The 20,592-nt window shown below is 36.1% G+C and overlaps 1 protein-coding gene across 7 annotated transcripts in view; it reads right to left on the bottom strand.

Moving 5' to 3' along the window:
- Positions 1-20,592, bottom strand: part of FRYL (FRY like transcription coactivator) — a 164,199-nt gene that overhangs the window by 46,703 nt on the left and 96,904 nt on the right. For 6 of the 7 annotated variants that reach the window (XM_082282117.1, XM_082282118.1, XM_082282116.1 and 3 more), the window contains 20 exons: positions 19,947-20,079; positions 19,594-19,701; positions 18,138-18,375; positions 17,328-17,513; positions 17,151-17,237; positions 16,118-16,386; positions 15,538-15,733; positions 14,463-14,587; positions 12,282-12,339; positions 10,684-10,775; positions 9,411-9,583; positions 8,816-8,976; positions 8,219-8,329; positions 7,172-7,326; positions 6,827-6,926; positions 5,562-5,730; positions 4,530-4,789; positions 3,191-3,331; positions 1,834-2,002; positions 457-541 (listed from right to left, as the gene is read on the bottom strand). In XM_082282117.1, the coding sequence (XP_082138243.1) occupies positions 457-541; positions 1,834-2,002; positions 3,191-3,331; positions 4,530-4,789; positions 5,562-5,730; positions 6,827-6,926; positions 7,172-7,326; positions 8,219-8,329; positions 8,816-8,976; positions 9,411-9,583; positions 10,684-10,775; positions 12,282-12,339; positions 14,463-14,587; positions 15,538-15,733; positions 16,118-16,386; positions 17,151-17,237; positions 17,328-17,513; positions 18,138-18,375; positions 19,594-19,701; positions 19,947-20,079 (3,016 nt within the window). The remainder of the gene's footprint in view (positions 1-456; positions 542-1,833; positions 2,003-3,190; positions 3,332-4,529; positions 4,790-5,561; positions 5,731-6,826; positions 6,927-7,171; positions 7,327-8,218; positions 8,330-8,815; positions 8,977-9,410; positions 9,584-10,683; positions 10,776-12,281; positions 12,340-14,462; positions 14,588-15,537; positions 15,734-16,117; positions 16,387-17,150; positions 17,238-17,327; positions 17,514-18,137; positions 18,376-19,593; positions 19,702-19,946; positions 20,080-20,592) is intronic. The other variant, XM_082282114.1, reaches the window with a different exon arrangement.

The raw sequence follows: 20,592 nt of genomic DNA, 5'->3' as shown, positions 1-20,592 counted from the left end.
AAAGATCATCTCATTCCAACCCCCTGCCACAGGCAGGAATACCTTCCACTAGACCAGGTTGCTGAGAGCCCCATCCAGCCCACCCTTGAACACTTCCAAAGATGGGGCAGCTGCTTCTCTGGGCAATGTGTTCCAGTGTCTCACCACCCCCACCTTACAGTATAATTGCTCTTATGTGAACATACACAGTCCAGTTTAACAGCAGCTAATTTAGGCACCAACAACAATATAGCTGTAGCAACATAATGCCTGACCTGGACTGGAGTTCAAACTACAACTGAGGCTGCTACTGTTAATCCCAAACAGTATTCTAGTTCTGTTGACATGCATGACATTACATGGCATGTAATCCTTGCAATGTAGACATACCTGGAGCTGCTGAGATGTGAGTATTTACAGTACCTACCAGGAATTCCTGTAATTCAACTAATAACTGCTCTTTGAGGAGATACTTACTTCTCATCGATACTGTCTTTCATGTGTTTACTGTCAGGGTTGCCATCTGTGGGAGCCACCATTGTATTGCTACTAGAAGTGGTACCTGTGAATTATGGACAAGGAAATATGTTGGTCAGTAAAAAAGGAAAAGTAGTCTTAAGCACCACATGATCACCCTTATTTTCTTGTCCTTGCCAAGAGCCCTAATCAGGTTTACTCTGCAGCAACTGGCACAAACACAAACTGAGCCATACAAACTACTTTCATGTGCGATAAAAGATTGTGAGTTGCTACCATAATTTCACTAACCAGAAAAAATAAAAATAATCTATTCCAGGAATCTCTGACTCTTCAATGTAAATTAAGTAGAAAGTTTTTTAAGCAGAGACCTATTTCCTTTTTCCCTGTATTATACACCTCATAATCTGTAAAATGTAGTTGGACTTTGGTTATCCATTTAATTCAAACTACAAACAGATTAAGGATTAAAACCTAATAGCCTGCAGTGAAGCTTTTAACAATTTTCTTTTAGGAGAAATTTGCAAGCATCACACTGAACTGACAGGCCCAATTGGAAGCAATTTTGCACCCTTCCAGCCTTTGCTATTCTAAATTATATTGAGTGCAAGAGCACCACAATTTTTTTCATATTTTTTAAACACTTTAAAGAACAAGTGCCAATGCATTCACCTTGTGATCCAGATAACCCCGTATCATAGGTTCAGGCTGCTTCATAATACTGACAAATTTGCAGCACAAAAGTTAAGCCCTTGGTTAGATACCCTCCCCACATCCATGTCTTTTGCAGATCGCTTTGACAGATACTCCACCAAAACAAGACACTTTTCCCCACATTTCTCAGCATGTTCTTGGACTGAAGCATGAGGGAGACACTTCTGGTATTTTCAGCAGTTTGGTTTTTTTTGATGATTGAGCTATTGTTAATTATTTCTAGATAAATTTTCCTAAGTAAGTGAACTTAAATCCTCTTGAAACAATTCCTATGGATGCAGCTTGTGTCTGTCACAGAACTTAAAATAACAACTTGGATGGATTTAAAATTATATACATTTTCCCCATGGCTTGGCTGACTAGACATAAAAGTCATATAGTGAGGGTAAACAGTGGAAGGTCTGAACACACATGAAGTTGGAGGCTTATATTAAGACAAACCTGTCCTCAGTGAACCTATCAGATCTTTTTCATTAGGAACTCTGGGTACACCAAAAACTGCAGATCTTGTAAAACAAACTTTTAAAGGTAATTTTAGAAACAGAACCTTGCACTCCTATTGAGTATTTACAAAGGAACTCCAGTAGCAAAACTGATTGATAGCAGCATGTTTATAATTGACAACAGTAACAGTGTAAGTTAGTTAAGTCAGTAAATGCTTACCTGAAGTGACAGAGGGGATTTTGTAACTGGATGTAATGCGGTAATATGGTGGATTATCCATATGGGTGACTCCTGAACTGACAGGATCTGTAAGCTGAAGTTCACTCACCAGCTCTTCTAGTAGTTGCATTGTTTTGTCTCTACCCAAATAAACAATGACTTTCTTTACCTGCCATAAAAAACCCGATATATATATATTTATACAAAGAGATTTGAATACCACAACTTGTTAGAATCAGGTTCTACCTGCATTGCAAGCGAGGACATGTGAAACTAACTCTAGTTCTAGAAGCAACCAAAATTGCTCTCCCAGTTGTCAATAGCAGCAAGCATGGGAAATATACCACAACAGTAATAAAGTAAATTTTCTGAGTTCCAATCTTCTGACAATAAAGTCTGAAAGTATGTCTTCTGAAAATTATTTAAGAAGCAAAATGTTTTCTTACAAAGGTTTCAGCAGCACCTGAGATCAACACTGGAATGAATGTATTCTGATGTAATTTCTTTTTGATACTTCACAGTTCTGTTCTGTACTATTTATTTTCCTGCAGTTATCATATTTTTCTTCATGCTATCCTGCAGTGCTCTCACATACATTTTGACATAAAATAAAATTGGTTTTGAGGGTGCTTGGGATGGTTGGTGGGGTTTTTTGGTATAATACTTGGTCATGAGAGAATGATGCCCTACATGGTATAACAGGTGCTTTGTTTTCCTGTATTATCTGTCTGCTTTTTAGATATATACTAAATTATAGTGTGGGGAAAAAAAATTGTTCAGTGTATACTCTTAATAAAATTAATCTGAATTTAGCTATCAAACTCTTAAGATTTCTTTTTATGACAAAGGAAAATAAAATGCTAAGACATATGTAGAATTTTAGTAACTCTTTTACATTTTTTATTACTGAATCACTAAATAAGGTCTGTGGTCCTCATATAGTCCTGAATTTTGACAACTCTTAACTCTTAAGACAGCTAGTGGATGTTTCAGACTTATCACCCTCAGCAAATTGCAGTAGTCAGTAAGTTGCCTCAAGGAAGCCTCAGCAGTCTTCAAGGTGAGATATCCTTTCTCATTGATTTCCCTTCTCAAGTCCATTCCATGAATGACAAACTAATTGATTTAATTGACTGAAAAATTCATCCTGTAATTTTGACACAGATGTCCAAAGTAATGCAAACAAAAGAACCAAATTTGATTTGTTCATAGTATTTAGTGGTCATAAAATACAGGGTGGAGATTTTGATACTATGAATCTTACCTCACATTTTTGTTTGGTGATCTTTGCTGCTAGACATACTACTAAGTTTTAAAATATAAATAAGCATCAATGAGAGACCTGTCACATACTCACATAAGGCAAAAGGCTGGGTTCACTGTTCACTCCACAAATACTGATCAAGAAGTGCAAAATTATTTTCAGATTCTTTGGCCAGCTGTCTGCCAAAGTAGTCCAGACATTTTCTATCTCTGACCAAGCCACTTCATCACCATACTAGAAAACAAAATAAATGTATGTCCTGAAAACTCCATCAGAAAACATTGTACTCAGAAGTGATCTGTACTGATCAAGTGGAACTCTTAGAAAAAGGAGACAAAAATCTTGTAGGAAACTGTTGCCTTTTTAATGTTCTGGAATTATGCTTTCACATACATTAATTTTTAAAAACATATTCTGGAAATAACTATTTTCTTTTATAGATATAAATGTATAAAAATATATCTAAAGATATGTGTACATACCATATATTTTATTGATATATAATACATTAGGCTAAGGAAGTTGGGCCTTTTTAGTCTAGAGAAGACTGAAGGGGGGGGGAGGGTGTCTCATTAATACATATTAATATCTCAAAGGTCAAGAGGATGGTGCCAGGCCCTTTTTGGTGTGCCTAATGACAGGACAAGGAGCAATGGGCATACACTAAAACACATGAAGTTCCACCTCAACATGAAGAATTTCTTTTGGTTTAGGGTGGCAGAGCAGTGGAACAGGCCACCCAGAGAGGTCATGAAGCCTCCTTCTATGGAGACCAAAAACCCGCCCTGACAAGTTCCTGTGTAACACGCCCTAGGTGACCCTGTATTGGCAGGGGGGTTGGTCCTGATGATCTCCAGAGCTCCCTTCCAACCCTAACAATTCTGTGAAATTTAGCAGAGACCCAGTCTCCCAGTTGCTGACAATCCTGAATAGAACTCCACAGACCACACACTGACAGGAGTTTTTAATTTAGATTTCAAAACATGATCTCTCATCAGTAGGATTCTCATATAACATGAATTGGCAGGAGCATTGCATGTGAGCAATACTTCTTCTCTGTTGGAAGTAGCTATGACAGAAGAAGGAGAGTCAGTCAGCCTCTGGTAGCAAGATAGGTTCCAAAGCCCCACTTTGAGATCATAGGTATACAGGCAGCTTGGTATTCTCTATCCAGCTAGACATCTATATTGCAAAACATCAGTTATATATTGTTACTATAGATAACAATTACTATAACATTTATATTACATATTACATATTTCTTGGAATACTTCAAAACTATAGGGTGTAGTCTGGGTATACAAAGCACCTCCACAAATATGAACAATAACTCTTGAAAGCTTGGTGACAGTATCTCTGAACAGTATTTTCTTGCATCCTAAACAGAACAATCCACTGAAACAAGACAAGCACATAAAGTAATTAATTTTACCTTTGCAGTCATGTACATCAGATTGTTCAGAACCATAGCTGTAGCCTGTGGTGATCCCCAGCCTTCTCCTCGCAGCCATCGTCTACTGTTCACCATCATTTCTCTGTCTTTCAAAGAATCTTCTTCATCTTCGTCTTGCCGACGAATGGTTGGCAAAGGTTTCAAGTCTACCAACTCAATATTGTTCATCCATGGCAGCAGATAATGGAGCATCACCTGTCTCCCAGCTGGGTGAGCTGTTTGGATTCTCTGACTTACTTCTGCCATTCAAAAATTAGGTACATACATGAATTCCAAAACAATAATGAAAACTGGTTTGGTGATAACAACAACCATGAGCCCAGCACACCATACTGATATAATGTAATGCTGATACAGATGCGATTTTTTTTGCTTAGCTGACTAGTGCCATTTCATAATGAAAAAGCCTATGGTCTTCAGCAGAGCTAACTGAAGATGCTGCTGACCAACAGTATGTTGAAGAAATCACATTAGTATGCATGTGTGTGTGTGTGTGTGTGTGTGTATACTCCTTTAATTGGAGGAAGGAACTGAAAACCTACAGCATAAAAAAATGTACCAAGTTTGACAAAAAAACACTTAAAATTTTTTCTTTCCAGATTAGTCTTAGTAAGTTTTTTTTTAATTGATGTAAGAGGTAATTATTCTACAATTGTTTAAAAATGCTACAGAAAAATGTATTTAAGCAATCTACAGTAAATAAGAACACACCAGAGAGAACAATGGAAGAATGATTTTAAAAACCAATTGCAAATTATTTCTCTAATGTGATTTTTCATGGTTATTAGAAAGGCAGTAAAAATATTTTTGATTCATCGTCTTTCACCTTGAATATATTTTAAACACAAGTGAACAAAAACTGTCACTCGGTTTTTTTGTCTTCATTTGGTATGATGATGATGTTGTCCTGATTTTAGTGAATTACATACAAATCAGTTATTGAAAAATAAGAATTATGTATTTTGTACAATGCTGTTGACTTAAGTTTTTTGTTTTATTTTAAAATCGTACCTGAGAAGATAGCCAGTGTAAGCTCAGGATAAGTCCTTGCTAATTCTTCTGACAGTTGATAATATGACATAGAATACAAATGTGGCAAAGGGGAAGGCTGTCCCAAAACCCCATCCATCCGCTGAACTTCCAGTTTGTGAGCGTAACGGAACATCTTTGGTTCCAAGATCTACATCAATAATGTTCAGAATTTGAAGTTAACTATAGAGCTACTGTAGAAATTTTTATATAAAAATCACTTAAGTTTATGTATCTACTCTCATTTAATATTTCTTATCTATGCAGTGCTAGCATTTGCTAGCACTGTAGTAATTTAATCGAAGACTAGCCTAGATACATTTCACTTGATGAGTTTCCAGCAATAAAGTTCCAAAATCTGCTTTCACAAAATACCATCTTAAATACAAATTCATCTATAATGAATTGTGAAATACTACTTAACATTTGCATTCCAAACAATACCAATTTTTGCTCATCTATGAGACATGGATAGGAACAACATAATCTTTGATGTGGTAGACATGCAGCAGGAGGCTAAAGCACTCCGATACTTTAAAAATCAATTTGGGCTGATCTTAAGCAGTAGTATCAACTTAAGAAGGAAGATAGGGATGATGTATCAATAGCAGTGTGACTTCAGTGGGGACTTCACTGTTGAATTTAGCTGACAGCAAAAACCTTTGAAAAAAAATCCAAGACTTAAGGTCTGAGCCACAATCAGCACAGATTTATTTATTTTTACACACTTATGCTGCCTGTAAGATTAAACTTACCCCTGAATGACCTCATAAACGAATATACAAAAGTAAATTAAATGGGTAACAAGATTTCACTGTCATCTCTCCACAGGGACAGATGAAAAGATGTTTGGTAATAGTGCAAAAATCAGAGAACTGACTGCTACCCCAGTAGACAGTGAAGGCTTGGGAAGCAATTTATTTCTCTCTGAGGTGCTTTCGGACAAACAGAGCTATATATCACTGTTTCAGGGCCAAACCAAGAGAATCCTGATTCAGGCTTTGTTTCCTGAAAAAACAGGTATTATGAAAATACAGGTCTTGAGTGCATGGAATAGGCACAATTTCAGGGAAGCCTATTTGTGCCAGGTACAGATCTGGCCTAACTATGAACTGAAATAGAGAAGAAAAAAATACACATTGTATTTCATTACTGAAGACAACCAAACAGTAACAGATTTTTTTTTAATATATAGGATAATTCTTATTTTAAAAGAAAAAAATAATAATCAAAATTAGCTTACAAACCTGCAATAGTTGCATAGCAACTTCATAGATAGCCCTAGCAGAATCAGCTGCTTTAAATAGTATCAGATTCAGGAGGGTCACTGTATCACACTGGTAATCCCTAGGAAAAAATTGCAAGTATGAAAAAAGTAAAATTGCTTTTGGTTTTCTAACATTTGAATTTACTGAAGTTTAATTTACAAGGGATATGATAGGGGATAGCATAATATTTGGAGAAGTTTCTCTAGTAGCACATACACACAGACAGCGGTGATCTTTCCTCTCTACAGAAGCAAACCCCACAGTTCTACATGAAAACACACTCTGAAAATGGAAGTTTGAAGGTTTTGAAAAATGCTGTAGTACCTGTTTTGGAACACGGTGGCTATGGCTTTAAAGCAGCCAGCTGCTACCCGCTTGGAACCTGTGTAACACCGGTCAACGGCCCAGTACATGAGGTTACTCTGGTCAGGATTGAGTTCCAAGAGCAGCATGACTGCCTCACAGCCTAGCTGGTGAACCTAGGGAAGAGTAAATATATATTTAAAAATACAGAAAAAAGACTAACTTACAAAATGGCATAAAATAGGGAAATAAATATTTAAGAAACATGAAACCTTTGGGAACATAAAATCTGTTCCATCCAAAACCAATGACACAATACCTTAAAGTAACAGCAGATAATTCTATCACACTGTTTAATGTTCAACTTGCACACAGTCATAAATTATGGACACAAATAACTAGAGAGCTCTACTGACATTTTTTTCCCTTCAGTTCCAAGGCTAGTTTGAGCTATTTACTATTTTTATGTCTTGCACCGAACACTGCCCTGAAAGCACTAGGTACAGAGAAGCATTTAAACACGTGCAGGAATTCCAGTGGGATACAAGGAACAGATCTGCATGGAGATTTGCACCTTCCCTGGAATCAAAGTGGTCCACAGGAGCTGTATTTTTATGTAGTCCTAGCATTACAGGGCAATAGAGGCAATAAGGCAATAAGCTTGCCTTACTGTTTATATGAAAAGCTTGGTCCTCCTAACTCCAAAGGACCCCAAGGATCTCTACAGTCACACAAGAGTTCATGTTCAAAATCTCATCTCCTTTAAATTTGTGGAACACCTGCTTATTACTACAACTTAACATAGTTGATCAGTTTATAATCAATACACAGTGCTTCACCCCTTGTCCTTTCCTCTTCCACTCTGTTTATTCTTAGGCTGTGATTAGGGACCACCTTCCTCAACAGGGCGAATACACATGAAGGACAGTGCGAAACCCTGCACTAGTACTAAAACAGCTTTGAGCTTAAGTCACTCTAGACCATTTAGGCAAATCTGACTACAAACTCACTAAAACATATATTTGAAGGCTGATAGCTGCAAAGCAATGTTGACATTGCCTATATTACCTTTTTATCTTGTGAATCCAAAATATTATCCAGCCATTTGTACAAATAGCCATCAGATGAAAGCCCAACATTGTCTGCAACAGGGCCACAACACAGTACAGCAGACATAGCCTTTGGAAAGCAATTGAAAAACACATTTTAATAACTCAGATACAGGAAGTGCTCTTACCAAGTCCATTAAAATATCAGATAACTGAATTCTAACCTGTTAAGGGAGAAAGACTAAGGGTAATAAAAAAATGTTTAACATTTTACTCAAGAAATTATTCATTCATATTTTTCTCAACTTCCAAATACAAGGAAGGGTCAATACTAAAATGCTGACATATTGAAGAGTTAATACCCCAGTTTCATTGTTAACGTACATTTAGATTAAAGCCTTTAACTTAAGCAAATGAGAACTAAAGTCACAGGAACTGAACATTCAGTAGTAATTTTAAGAAACTTCTATAGCAAGTAATAAAGCAGAAGAAAAAAAAGACGCTAAGTCATGAAAGGCAACATGGATGTGAAAACCACATCTGAAAAGCCCAAATGTCAAATTTACACCACGTCAACATAACAATCTATTTCCAAAATTCAAACGTGCTAAAATACCTTTAATGCACAGTACTGGTGTCTGTTTATTCGCATGTTTCTATCACTGTATCTGTCCAGGGGAGTAAACATGATACTGAAAGGACCTGCCCAATGACTGAACAGCATAAATAGACTGTGGCGTAGACTCTGCTGTGGAAAGACACTTCTTCTCTGGTGTACTGTAAGAAAAGCCCACAGTTATACACACTCCTCTTGTAATTCTTTAAAACAAAGTATGTAACCCAAACAGATCCAAACAACGAATATAAAAGGAAAAATCCATGAAAGACCCACTATTTTAACACCACGATACCTGGACGTAGGTTTGTCCTGTTTAATGCCAGTAGTGTACAAGAACAAGCTATTTATTAGTCCACAGAATTCAAATACATAGACAACCAACAAGACTTTGCCAAACAGTACCAAAACTCTCTCTTAAAACTCATGCTGCTAAAGTTATATTCAAAACTGATGTCACAAATTAATTTAATAGAAGTATTCTGAAAGTCCAGATAAAAAGTGTCTTTTTGTTTAGTTTCTGTTTGGTTGGTTTTGGTTTTTTTAAATATCCTGCATATTTAATACAGTAATCAGAAGTTACATTTGTACATACCTGGAACATTTTGTATGATATTTGCCACTAAGGCACTAAAATGGCATCGGATATCTTTCAATGTATCAGAATCCTTTTCATTTTCTGCTTCTAGGAGTTGTCTTGTTAGATCAACATACTCAAGTAAAGTGTTGTTGAGGGAATGTGTTTCATTATCAAGGCCACCACTTGCACTTAAAAATAAAATAAATTTAGAAAATCAAATAGCATGATAATTACATACAACATTTGAAAATCATTCTTATTTTATCTTTAAAAATACCTACACCCTCATCACTGCAAATACTTGATTCAAAGTAATTTCTTCATCCAGCTTCTACTCCAGTGTTAAAATAAAAAAGTCCAGTGAAAGCAAACTAATAATCAAACCTAATTACCCAAAGTCACTCATACTTCCACAGAACTAGTTCCTATACTGGGAACAAGTGTTAAAAATAATAATTAAAATCCCCAAATGCAAAGTCTCTTCCCCCTCCCCTAGTGAGAACCTTAAAAGATAAGGGAAAGTATGATTTTAATAGCTGGACTCTAATATATCAGCATGCTGAAAGACATTTCAGCAATGCTTCTGAGGCAACATTCTGAAATATACTGTAGTAGCTTGCTTAAGGATTGAGAATTTAACAGTGATTACATCGTTCAGGTTGACAAATACATGTCTCATTGTCTAACAGAGTGGGAGGAGGGGGCTAACCATCTCCTAGCCTACCTGCTCTTACACAATTCCACATGCATAGCAAAAAATGTCCAAGGGACTTGTAAAACATATGCCAAAACTACTTCTTTCAAAGCGTCTCTATACAAATAGGGTAAACTGAGGAAAATAAATCTCAATAACCAAGTTAATATTCTGCATCCTTCAAAATTCCAACACTAATGAGCAGTAGTCTTCTCTGCACACGATGTGCTGACTAGCACCAGCACTCCAAGTGAGGCAGAAGTCCCGGAATTATCACAGAATAGTCACGATTTGCGCAACTGGTGCGATGTTTGAGCACACACAAACAAGAAGGAACATGACATACTGCCTGTTCAAAGTAATGTCCTGGGGAATAGTAGCATTTTAAATAAAACATAGAACACGGTGACAAAGAACATGGGAGAGAGAGGGATCAGAAAGCCAGCAAAATTCTGAGTTTTATAAACCCATGTCAATTCATTTAGTGGTATACTAAAACTCACTGATGAATTTTGCAAGCTTGTTATACTGAGTCGTAACTATATCAGTGACAATTTGCAAACATCAACAACTTCTCATCCGTGCTGCCCCTACCTGTGACTAATGACACCAGCATCTGCCAACAGTTCAAATATTCGTACTAGTTGTACTCGCAAAATATCTCGACGCCTGCGCCGTTTCATGTTCTGTTTATCAGAGGAAACACAGAATTAAATGAAGCAGAGGAAAAACTAAGTAGAAAACCAGTGTGGAATATAAAAGCATTATTATACCTGTACTACAGCTGGCATCAGTTATCAGAGGTGCGAACTGTTTAAGACAAGTTACCAAAATTGCTCACAATTTTAATAAACCAGACAATGAACAAATGTTTTCCCTGTTGCAACTCAGAGATACACCAGGTTTGCTATTATATGTATTATCCAGATAATGGTTTTTGTCAGTCTCCTGTCACTAAGTGTAACACATGAAACAGTGAAGTGCAAAAGGCAGTCTTCCTACATATTTTGAGGGAGGTGATTCTGTCTCTCTGCTCCACTCTCGTGATACCCCACCTGGAGTACTACCTTCTGGGGTCCACAAGCACAGGAAGGACATGGGCATATTGGAGGGGGTCCAGAGGAGGGCTGGAACTCCTCTCTTGTGAAGACAAGCTGCAAGAGCTAGGGCTGTTCAGCCTGGAGAAGAGAAATGTCCAGGGAGACCTCATTGTGACCTTCCAGTGCTCAAAAGGGGCTTATAAGAAAGATAGGGACAAACTCTTTAGCAGGGCCTGCTGTGATACAACAAGAGGCAATGGTTTTAACCTAAAAGGGGGTAGATTTAGACTAGATATAAAAAAAGACACTTTTTATGATGAGGGTGGTGAAACTCTAGAACAGGTTGCCCAGAGAGGTGAGGGATGCCCCATCTGTGGAAACATTCAAGGTCAGGTTGGGCTCTGAGAAACCTGATGTAGCTGAAGATGTTCCTGCTCATTTCAGGGTGGGTAGACTATGTGACCTTTAAAGGTCCTTACAACCCAAAATATTCTACAATTCTCCAATTTATATGCAAGCCTGACGAAATACACTACACTATGGCAACATTTTGAAACAGAAGTGCTTTCCCATTATCTGTAATTACAAATTTATTACTTATAGGAATACTACAGTTACCACAAAAAATACTGAGTAACCATCTCTGGATTTGTTTTTTTATTCTATGAATACCTACTGAGAGTTCTAAACCTTGCTGTAAAACAAGCTCTCCACTGGAAAATTTTTCATTAGAGCAGTCAGATGAGTTTACAACCTGCTTCATTAAAACAACGACAACCCCAACAAAGTTGGACAGTAAAACTCAATTCTATGTCACAGGTACCACTAATCGTGGGAACGTCACTGATGATATAACAAAGTAACAACTGTGCAATTCTATGATTAGGTTAAAGAAATTAAAAGAATGTGGAAAAGGTTATGGTATTTTTTCATCATTTGAAACAAAATCTCTGATACAGAAATAATAGAGAGCTCAAACATGAAGTTCTTCTAATGTAAATACCCCACATCATTTAAAAAAGCAACATTTCACCTTTTTATCTGTTATACTGACTGTTTTGACATGCAGAAAGTAAAGAACATAACTAACACTTCCTCTTTGTGGAAAGACAGTTAAAACTGTACTCAGTATAATGGAAATTATTTAATTACCTCTGGCCTTCTTTCAAGTGCTTCCTTAATTATAGGATGTAATTCTTCTATTAGTTCCCTAAATTAGAATAATTAAAAGGATAAAAACAAACATCAAATTAACATCTCAACTGAAAGATATTTCTCAGGAACTAGTGTTACAACGTAAGTTAAAAGACCCTCAGGTTTTCCTCTTTACCTGTAGCTTTTAAAAGAGAAGTTTCCTAGAAAGATACTTTCCTAATTTAAAGCAGATTATTAAATGAATGTCTAAACAATTATCCCTAAATTTGCATTCTCCAAGTATTATGTCTTATTTCTATCACAGATGATTTTCATTTATTTTTATATTAGAGGTTTAACAAAGCCATATGGTGTAAATAGATATCAATAGGGGGAAAAAGAAGATGTTGGCAGCTTATCATACAATGCTCTTTCAGGTATTATGATGCATTTAGTTGTTAATATTGTTTCTTTAAGTCGAGCAAGTCAGAACAGCCTCTTTGAAAACTGAAACAGGTTTTGACACTGTGCTTACATTCCCCATTTGTTCAGAAGCTCCACAGTCTTTATTACTACTCAGTTCCTTCTGCCAAACCAAGACTCTCTTACAACTTCAAAAAGGAGGCAGGGAAAGGAGATCAGTAGTATGGAACTGTGCAGACAAAATTCTAAGGTAAAAACATATTTGGTTTACTTTTATTTGTTAACATAGTAACTACTGCCTCCAGATTTTTTGGAGTGGACACATTTTTCTACTTCCTGTGGTGCTGTAATTGAGACATATCAAAAGTATAAATCACTTCAAGTTTTCATGGTAAATGACTGAGTCCTCTGATACCTCAGGCAAAGTTTCTCCTTCAGAGAATGGGTCCAGGTGATCAGAATGCTGCACAAACTTTTGTGGTATACTCACAAGAAAGTTAAGCATGGTTAGATATTGTTCTGTATTTTCTTTCAAATATAGAAAACACAGAAAATAATTTGGAAGAAACCTCTTTGAGCTAAAATATAGTAAAGGGTCAGCTTACAATGGAGATCAAGAGATACCTAGAAGAGTTCTTATTATCAGTTACACAAAACAAAAATAATACTCTAATACATTTAAGTGGATTGCGTATACATATAATCTACAATGGAAAAAGTTCCAGAGTAAACATAACAAGTGGGGAGGAAAGTGCCTAAACCCACAAAAGCTAAACACCAAATCAATGCAGAGCAGCAATGGTGAAGGGTGGGCTACAGCTAGCATCTGGTGTGAGTACATGCACTGGACAGAGAAAATAGCTGACCATCATAAACAAAACATATTCTGAAAAGAGAAATTATAAAACTGATGATGATCAGATTTTTTACTTTTACTTGCTGAATGAGTTGCTTCTAATTTAGAAATCAAGGGTTTCTAGTAAAATTATCTGTGAAAGCTTTTTCTAGACTTTAGAGCTGTTAAGCAGATCTTCAGGATCATGGCACAAAGTCTTGCTTTACTCCTGGTAGCAGAGTAAAGTCAGATATTATATAAAATTATAAGATTATCAAGAGATATAAACAAGAATACGACACCTGAGGACTTGGCAGTTTCAATATTGGATTTTTATCTGTGATAATATGGGACACAAGTGACTGGAGAGAAGCATAATCTCATTCAAAACCAACAGTATTAGCAATCCCTGGTTCCTTCTACAGAAGCAGAGTTGGTTGCTATGCATGGTACAACTTTATAACTCTCATTATAAGAGATTGGCTGCTGTCAGAGAACATCTGATGGCCTTCCCTGGAGGTTTTCTTCCCTTCAGATGTTCTCACTCTTCATTCATCCTCATAAAGAGCAATTGGCAATACCAGTAAGGAGAATTTATCAACTCTTACAAACTTGATTCTAATTAACATTTCAAATGTTATTAGTCCACACAATCTGTTCTTTCAGATCAGGACACCTTTTAATACCAATAAGCTGTTTATTCTTTCTACTAACTTCTTTTTCTTTATGCAGGCATGACCTCTACATAAAATTCTTACAACCTCTAACCATCTCTATCATGCCTCTAAATGCTAGAAAAGACAATGACAATCAGTTGTCACAGCTTTTAAAAAAATTCTTAAGAGAAAAAAAAAGTAAAAAAAAAAAGAAAGAAAAAAAGAGCTCCGATTCCCCAGCTTTGTAATCAATTAGCATAAAAGCAGACAAAAGACAACAGTTACCTAAAAGCTCCTGGGTTGGTCCTGCCAAGTCCCAGGACAAGGGATTCTGTAATTTCCATGCTCTCAGAGCGCATCATTGGAACTATGTGCTTAAACAGGGAGGAAGGGGATGGAATGCCAATAATCTAAAAAGAAAACCAGAGTAAAGCACAATGAAGTAGTTACCACAAGGTGGTGACATGAAAACATCTACTGTAATTTCACAGTCTTCTCATACTGGACCAGTGACTCAAAATTATAAAAGTGAAACTTAGACATGGAAAAGATCTTCTGAAATAGTAAAGTAGTATTAACTACTTCTTGCATTACTGAATTTTCACAGTCAGATGACAATGAATGACTCAACATGACATACAGATGCTTTGCATGTTTAATGCATCTGCCCTTCTTACGGAAAAAGCAGATTTCTGGTGTCTAATTCTTTAGACTCCCTAGTGGTTCTAAAAGAGAACAAAGCTTTCAGCCTACAGTTTCTCAGACTTAGGGAAAGTATCTTGGTAACAAACAAGTGCAATGGGCTGCTTCTGCCAAAAATCTGCTGCATAGTCCATGAATTATCTTCATGTCTACTGTACCTTTAACAGGACGCCAAAAAGGAGATGAGCAAAAACAAGCAAAGAAGAGGGAAAAAAAAAATCTGCAGATGATATGAAGCAAGGCAGACAGAAAAATGTCTGTCATTGGAAAAATATAACAAGATACACTGTGCCTGAATAGGTCCCTGTTTCAGTTATTGAAGTGACAGACTATTTGCTCAGAACTGCAGAAGTCTAATGACAGCAAAACCACCCCTTTAACAGCGAACAAAACATTTCCTTATTACTGCCAGACAAGACTTTGAGATTGGGTAAATGTTTTCATTACATGATTAGATTTGCCTTAAAAACATACACAGCACAGACAGGGAAAAGCAAACTAAAACACTATTCTAAACAAATGATAAACAAATGTATCCTAAAAATATTTTCAGACAAATTATACCAGTACCAGTTTCTAATTATAATATTATAGCCTCTGGTGTTTCTATTTCCAATAACATGTAGACTTATTTACAGTAAGCATTAGAAGGACCTACTCTTGAATCAATGCTATAACCACTGTCAGGGGTCGACGCCAGCGTCTCAGGAGGGGAACATCTCACAGAGCCTGTGGAAGTGGAGGAGTTTGAAGAAGATGCTGCACTGCAGCAAAGAATCAGGTAGTTTCTCCAGAGCCCAATATAGGAGTCACTGCTTGTAGTAGTATTTACTTTCTTTGCATTGATAGGGCTGCTATTAAAAAAGAAAGAGAAGAACTCCGTAGAGTAAATGAAGCTTACCACATTTTACTTAGGTTTTCTACTGAATTTATTTTTCAATTATGCATATGCCATTGCTTCCCAAATTGTTAACATGGTAAATGCTAAATAAGTTATTCAGAGCAGACTTGTACATCAATAATGCATGCTTTTATATTCAAATCTGTTGAACTACAATATGGCCAAAGGCATTAATTAACTAATCTTTACAGCAGATGACTTTTTTATCTAGATAAATATGCTTAAATTTTTTGTTATATAAAGCTGAATTAAATCCACAGATGATATAAAGAGTTTATATGTTACCTCACCGAAACAATAATGACACTTCCTGTATTTACTTTAGAAATCAACTTACTTGATATCCACTTGTGGAGACAGCAGCTGAAGTCTTGTATAAGCAAATGTCCAAGCATAGCTTACAGCTGTTGGGCAGTGTTTTGGAAGATTTTCCTGCTTCATGAAACTTGAGAGGCTTATAATCCATGGATCTTGGCCTTGAGTCACATGTGCAAATATCCAAATATGTGAGGGACTGATCACATCAAACTGGTGGCTGATGGGGGAGGAATTCCAGTCAGCCAGAGTTTGTAAATCTATTGAACTGGGACAGTACAGTAAAGTAGTCTGTGTGCACAGAAAAGACAATGAGGCAATATTTAATATCCATGTATATTAAATAACAATCTCTTCACTGTTATTTTTCTAATAAAGTATCAGTGTTGAAACCACATCTGGAACAGATAAAAAAGTAATTTATGGGGTTTTTTTACAGAATTTATTAATGTGAATAGCTATAGAAACAGATTGTTTGAGAACAAACTGGTATTAGGAAAAAGAAAATCCTAGAAAAAGGCCCTTTCATGCCTAACGATTTAATTCTTCCAAAAGATTTGTACTCTAAAAGCCTTACTACTGAATTCCAACTCGTTTCCTAATCCTAAAATCGAAGTTTCCTTGATACTTAGGAGTTTACGATAAATATGTAAGTATGGAATTCAACTGTTATTCACTGACAGTTATTACAGCTTTCATCATGGATAAGGGGCACATTGACTGCTATGATACTGTATTACTGCAGAAAAAAGCAGTGCCCTTTGCTTTTAAGAAATTGCCATCTATGAGCAAGATGAGAAAAAACAGATAAAGACACAGCTGTCAGTGTTTATATGGTGGTGATAATGACACACTATTGAACAAAGTTTACAACAGTAGTGTCAATCTCACAACATTGCTCAAGATTTTTGCCTTTTTCTCTTTGTGGTGATAAACTGTTGATAAAATTTGCATGAATGTACTGACACTATCATTTAAAAGATATACTATTTATTTGGAATAGCTTTGCAGAATAACCTCATCTTACAAGTAACTTTCCAAAAAAACTGTCCTACCTGGTCAGCCCCCGTGAGATGTATGAAACTCTCCAGGATAGTAGCACTTAGTCTGTCCATTACATCTATAGCCAACTCATCATCGCTCTACAAAACACAGAGCAAACCAAGCTCAAAAAATGTCAAAATGAAAGCAGTTTCACCAGGCATTCATAAAAATGGGTCATCAACTCTTACCTTTGAAATTTCTAGAAGTGTGAACAAGGCCCTTATTTCTCTGAGAACGCTGACAGCTAATCGCCTGGTGGCAGGCCTTGTGCTGCAAAGGATGACCAAAGCAAAGCCTTCCACCACATGAAATACACTGGAATAAAGGGTCCTCTCCAGGGGAAGGGTATGGGCAGCCCCATTGGATACACCACGCTGAGAAAAACATCAGAGAAGTTAAGCAAACGACGAAAAAATAAACACAACTAAGATACAGTTCCATTATTGGCGATGGCAGATTTAATCATAAAATATTTAGATTTTTGGCTACTAGTCAAATTTTGCATGATGAGGATGACATAATATTAGTCACTTCATTTTTTATTACCTCTCTGAATTTAGTCCAAGTACCAGAAGAACATCTTTATTTCACTTTCTCACAAGATGATGCAATGAGAGCACAATTAAAAAAATCTCAAGCAATACTCTTTTGTAAAAGATATTAATATAAAATTATTTGAACCCATTCTACTGGCTAGTAAAAAATGGTGGGTTTTGTTCTACTGTTTAATAACTCCTACATATTTCCAGTTACACATGATGACCTACAATCTAAGCAAAATGTGGTCATGAATTAGTGTTTAGGTAATATTTAATAATTTGAGACTAAGTTTGTTTTGATAAAAATGTTGATTTAAAGTAAGAGATCTGAAAGTCTACAAGCACTGTAAGAAATTTAGCTGAATTTTTATTACTTAACAAAGCCAGTAAAGCCCACTACTAAGTTTGTATGTAGATTCAAACTATGTTTTAACATCAAAGGACCTTATATAGATATACCTGAGAATCTTGGCTTTTATTGTGCATTTGGGCTGCTTGTTTCCACTGATTTATGAGCTGCACTAACATTTTTACTGCATTGTCAAGAAGCGTTGGGTGGATGTCAGTCACTTCACGCACAATAAAATATACAAATCCTGAAAGAACATCTTCCCGCCAATCTGGAAAATCAAGCATTAATGCTTGGAGTGTATTGAAAGCCAAGGCACGAAGTTCTTCATCCATATGAATTGTCAGCCTGTTTAGAAAAAATAGTGGTATCATCACCTTAGGCATCACTTATAGGCATACTCTTAACCAGCCTTTATAATTTAAAGTTTGGTGTTTTCCTTCTTTACTGTACAATGTGGAACAGTTCCAGAGCGATGCACTTTCTGCACTGAATAAACCTGAAACTGGCTAGTGACAGAAGGCACTTCTACTACAGCAAAATGACGCAAGGTTTCACAAAACTTAATACAAATAAACTATTTTCAAGAGAGACCGTCAAGTCTTTAACAAAGGTACATCTTTGCATGCCTCTGAACAACTGCCTTAGAGTTCAGCAGACCAGCACCCTGTGACGTATAGGCTATTTTCTTCAAATTAAAACTGAAAATAACACATTATTTTTGCAGTTAAAGGAGATTTACTTTGGATATGAGAAAAAATTCACAAAAAAATCCTCTGCATAGACTTAAAAATATGTCTAAGCCCGCTATGGTAGAAGACACTTATCCCAGCATTATATTATTACTTAATACTTTCATGTCTTTTATATGATTTTTAACACTGAAGAAAGTGTTAGAAAAATCTTATTCTCTTACGTTATTACTAACTTTTTATATATTCAACTTAACACGTTATATAAAAATGAATTTATAATTTCAAAGCCATAAGCTGTTCTGTATTTCTGTGCCAAGACTATTCTTGCATTAAAAATTTTTTAAAAGTCTGTCTCAACTATTTATCAGTGCTGATAAGGTACATTCAATTTAAACTGAGATAAGGGATGGAAGAATATGGGTAGTCTTGGATCAAAAAAATGGGAAAAAAAAGCAGGATCAGTAGAGAAAAATAATAAAGTTTCCCCCAAGAGCCTGTCTCAAATTTTAGCAGTGACAAACAAGAATGGCTTTATGAAAATTTATAGTATTCTCAACAGAAAGAAAAAGAAAGGAAAAAAATATCATAGCAGTAACAAAAAGATAAAACAAGTTCAAAAAAACAAAGCAACAGAAATAAATTCCTACTTCTCAAAATACTCTCTCTAAAAAAAAGTGCAAGGTCTGCAAGATAAATTTACCTCCTGCTACCATGGCCAGTAAAACTTGACCAACTACAGAAGGTTGGCAGGAGGAGCAAGGACGGAGTCTGCACGCAGCGACTCACACTGCATAGTGAGTGCACTGACAAACGTGCACACGCAGCATTTAAAAAAGAACATCCACTGAGAGCAGAATTTCATTTCTCTTACCTTGCAAGCAATTCAATGAGGTCAGTCCTACTCATGCCATCTGGAATCAGTCTTGGGATAGCAGCAATGCAAGTTCTGAACAAATCTATCTTAGGTTTCCTCTCACCCCTGCAAAAACAGTTTATAACCAACAAAGAAACAGGAAAATCTACTTCAGTACACCAGACATATATTTTTGATTTCATGCCAAAACTAATGAGGTAATAAACATTTTTATCAATAATCAATGAAACTAACATTCACTTAATAGTCAAGTAAAATTGTAACACATTAATGATGGCATCTGCAACATTAGAGCATAAAAATAATGTGATGCTACTGTGACAGCAAAAATGCTGCAATTCAGTACATACGTGATCATGTCTTCTGGTTCTTTATTGGACATCTGCACACTAGTCATGCACATGGGCCTTCCAACTTCTTTGTCCAAATGCCTAAGAATGCTATCCAGTGCTTTTCTGACTTGAGGATAGTAGATGGACATTCCTGAAAAGCCAAAGAGTTCTATCACTTTTTTTCATATTTTTATTAAAATATCTGCCAGTTATTCAGCTTAGGACAAATTTCTTATTGCACAGATGACATGAAATACATACTTTAAGTGTCAAAACAAATGGATGTATATATGAAATATACATCTATAAACATACAAATATGAGATACTATACAAAAGTAGAAGTTTCCTTCAGAAAAAACATAAGCAATGAAGTAACCATTAGTTGCTTCTCTGTTTTCTCAATTTTAAGCTTTTTAGTTCTAGTTTAAATTTAGTATGTTGAAACAGTCCTTTGGAGATGACTACCTCATTCACAGATGATCAACAGAGCACAGGGATCAAGACTGTCTTACTCTACCCAGCTGTGAGACATTTGGGTCATTTTAGAGTGACATCAAGGGAAAAAAACTTGCTGTGCTATTCACCACACCAACTGCACTCAGGCTTCTTTGTGCTTATTTGGCAATGCAAAACACTTCAAGAAAAGACATGGATTTGGTCTG

This window comes from Coloeus monedula (assembly GCF_965178545.1).
Source record: "Coloeus monedula genome assembly, chromosome: 5".
NCBI classification, from domain to species: domain Eukaryota; kingdom Metazoa; phylum Chordata; class Aves; order Passeriformes; family Corvidae; genus Coloeus; species Coloeus monedula.
The sequence above is the reverse complement of the archived record's forward strand: the minus strand, read 5'-3'. Positions and strand labels throughout refer to the sequence as shown.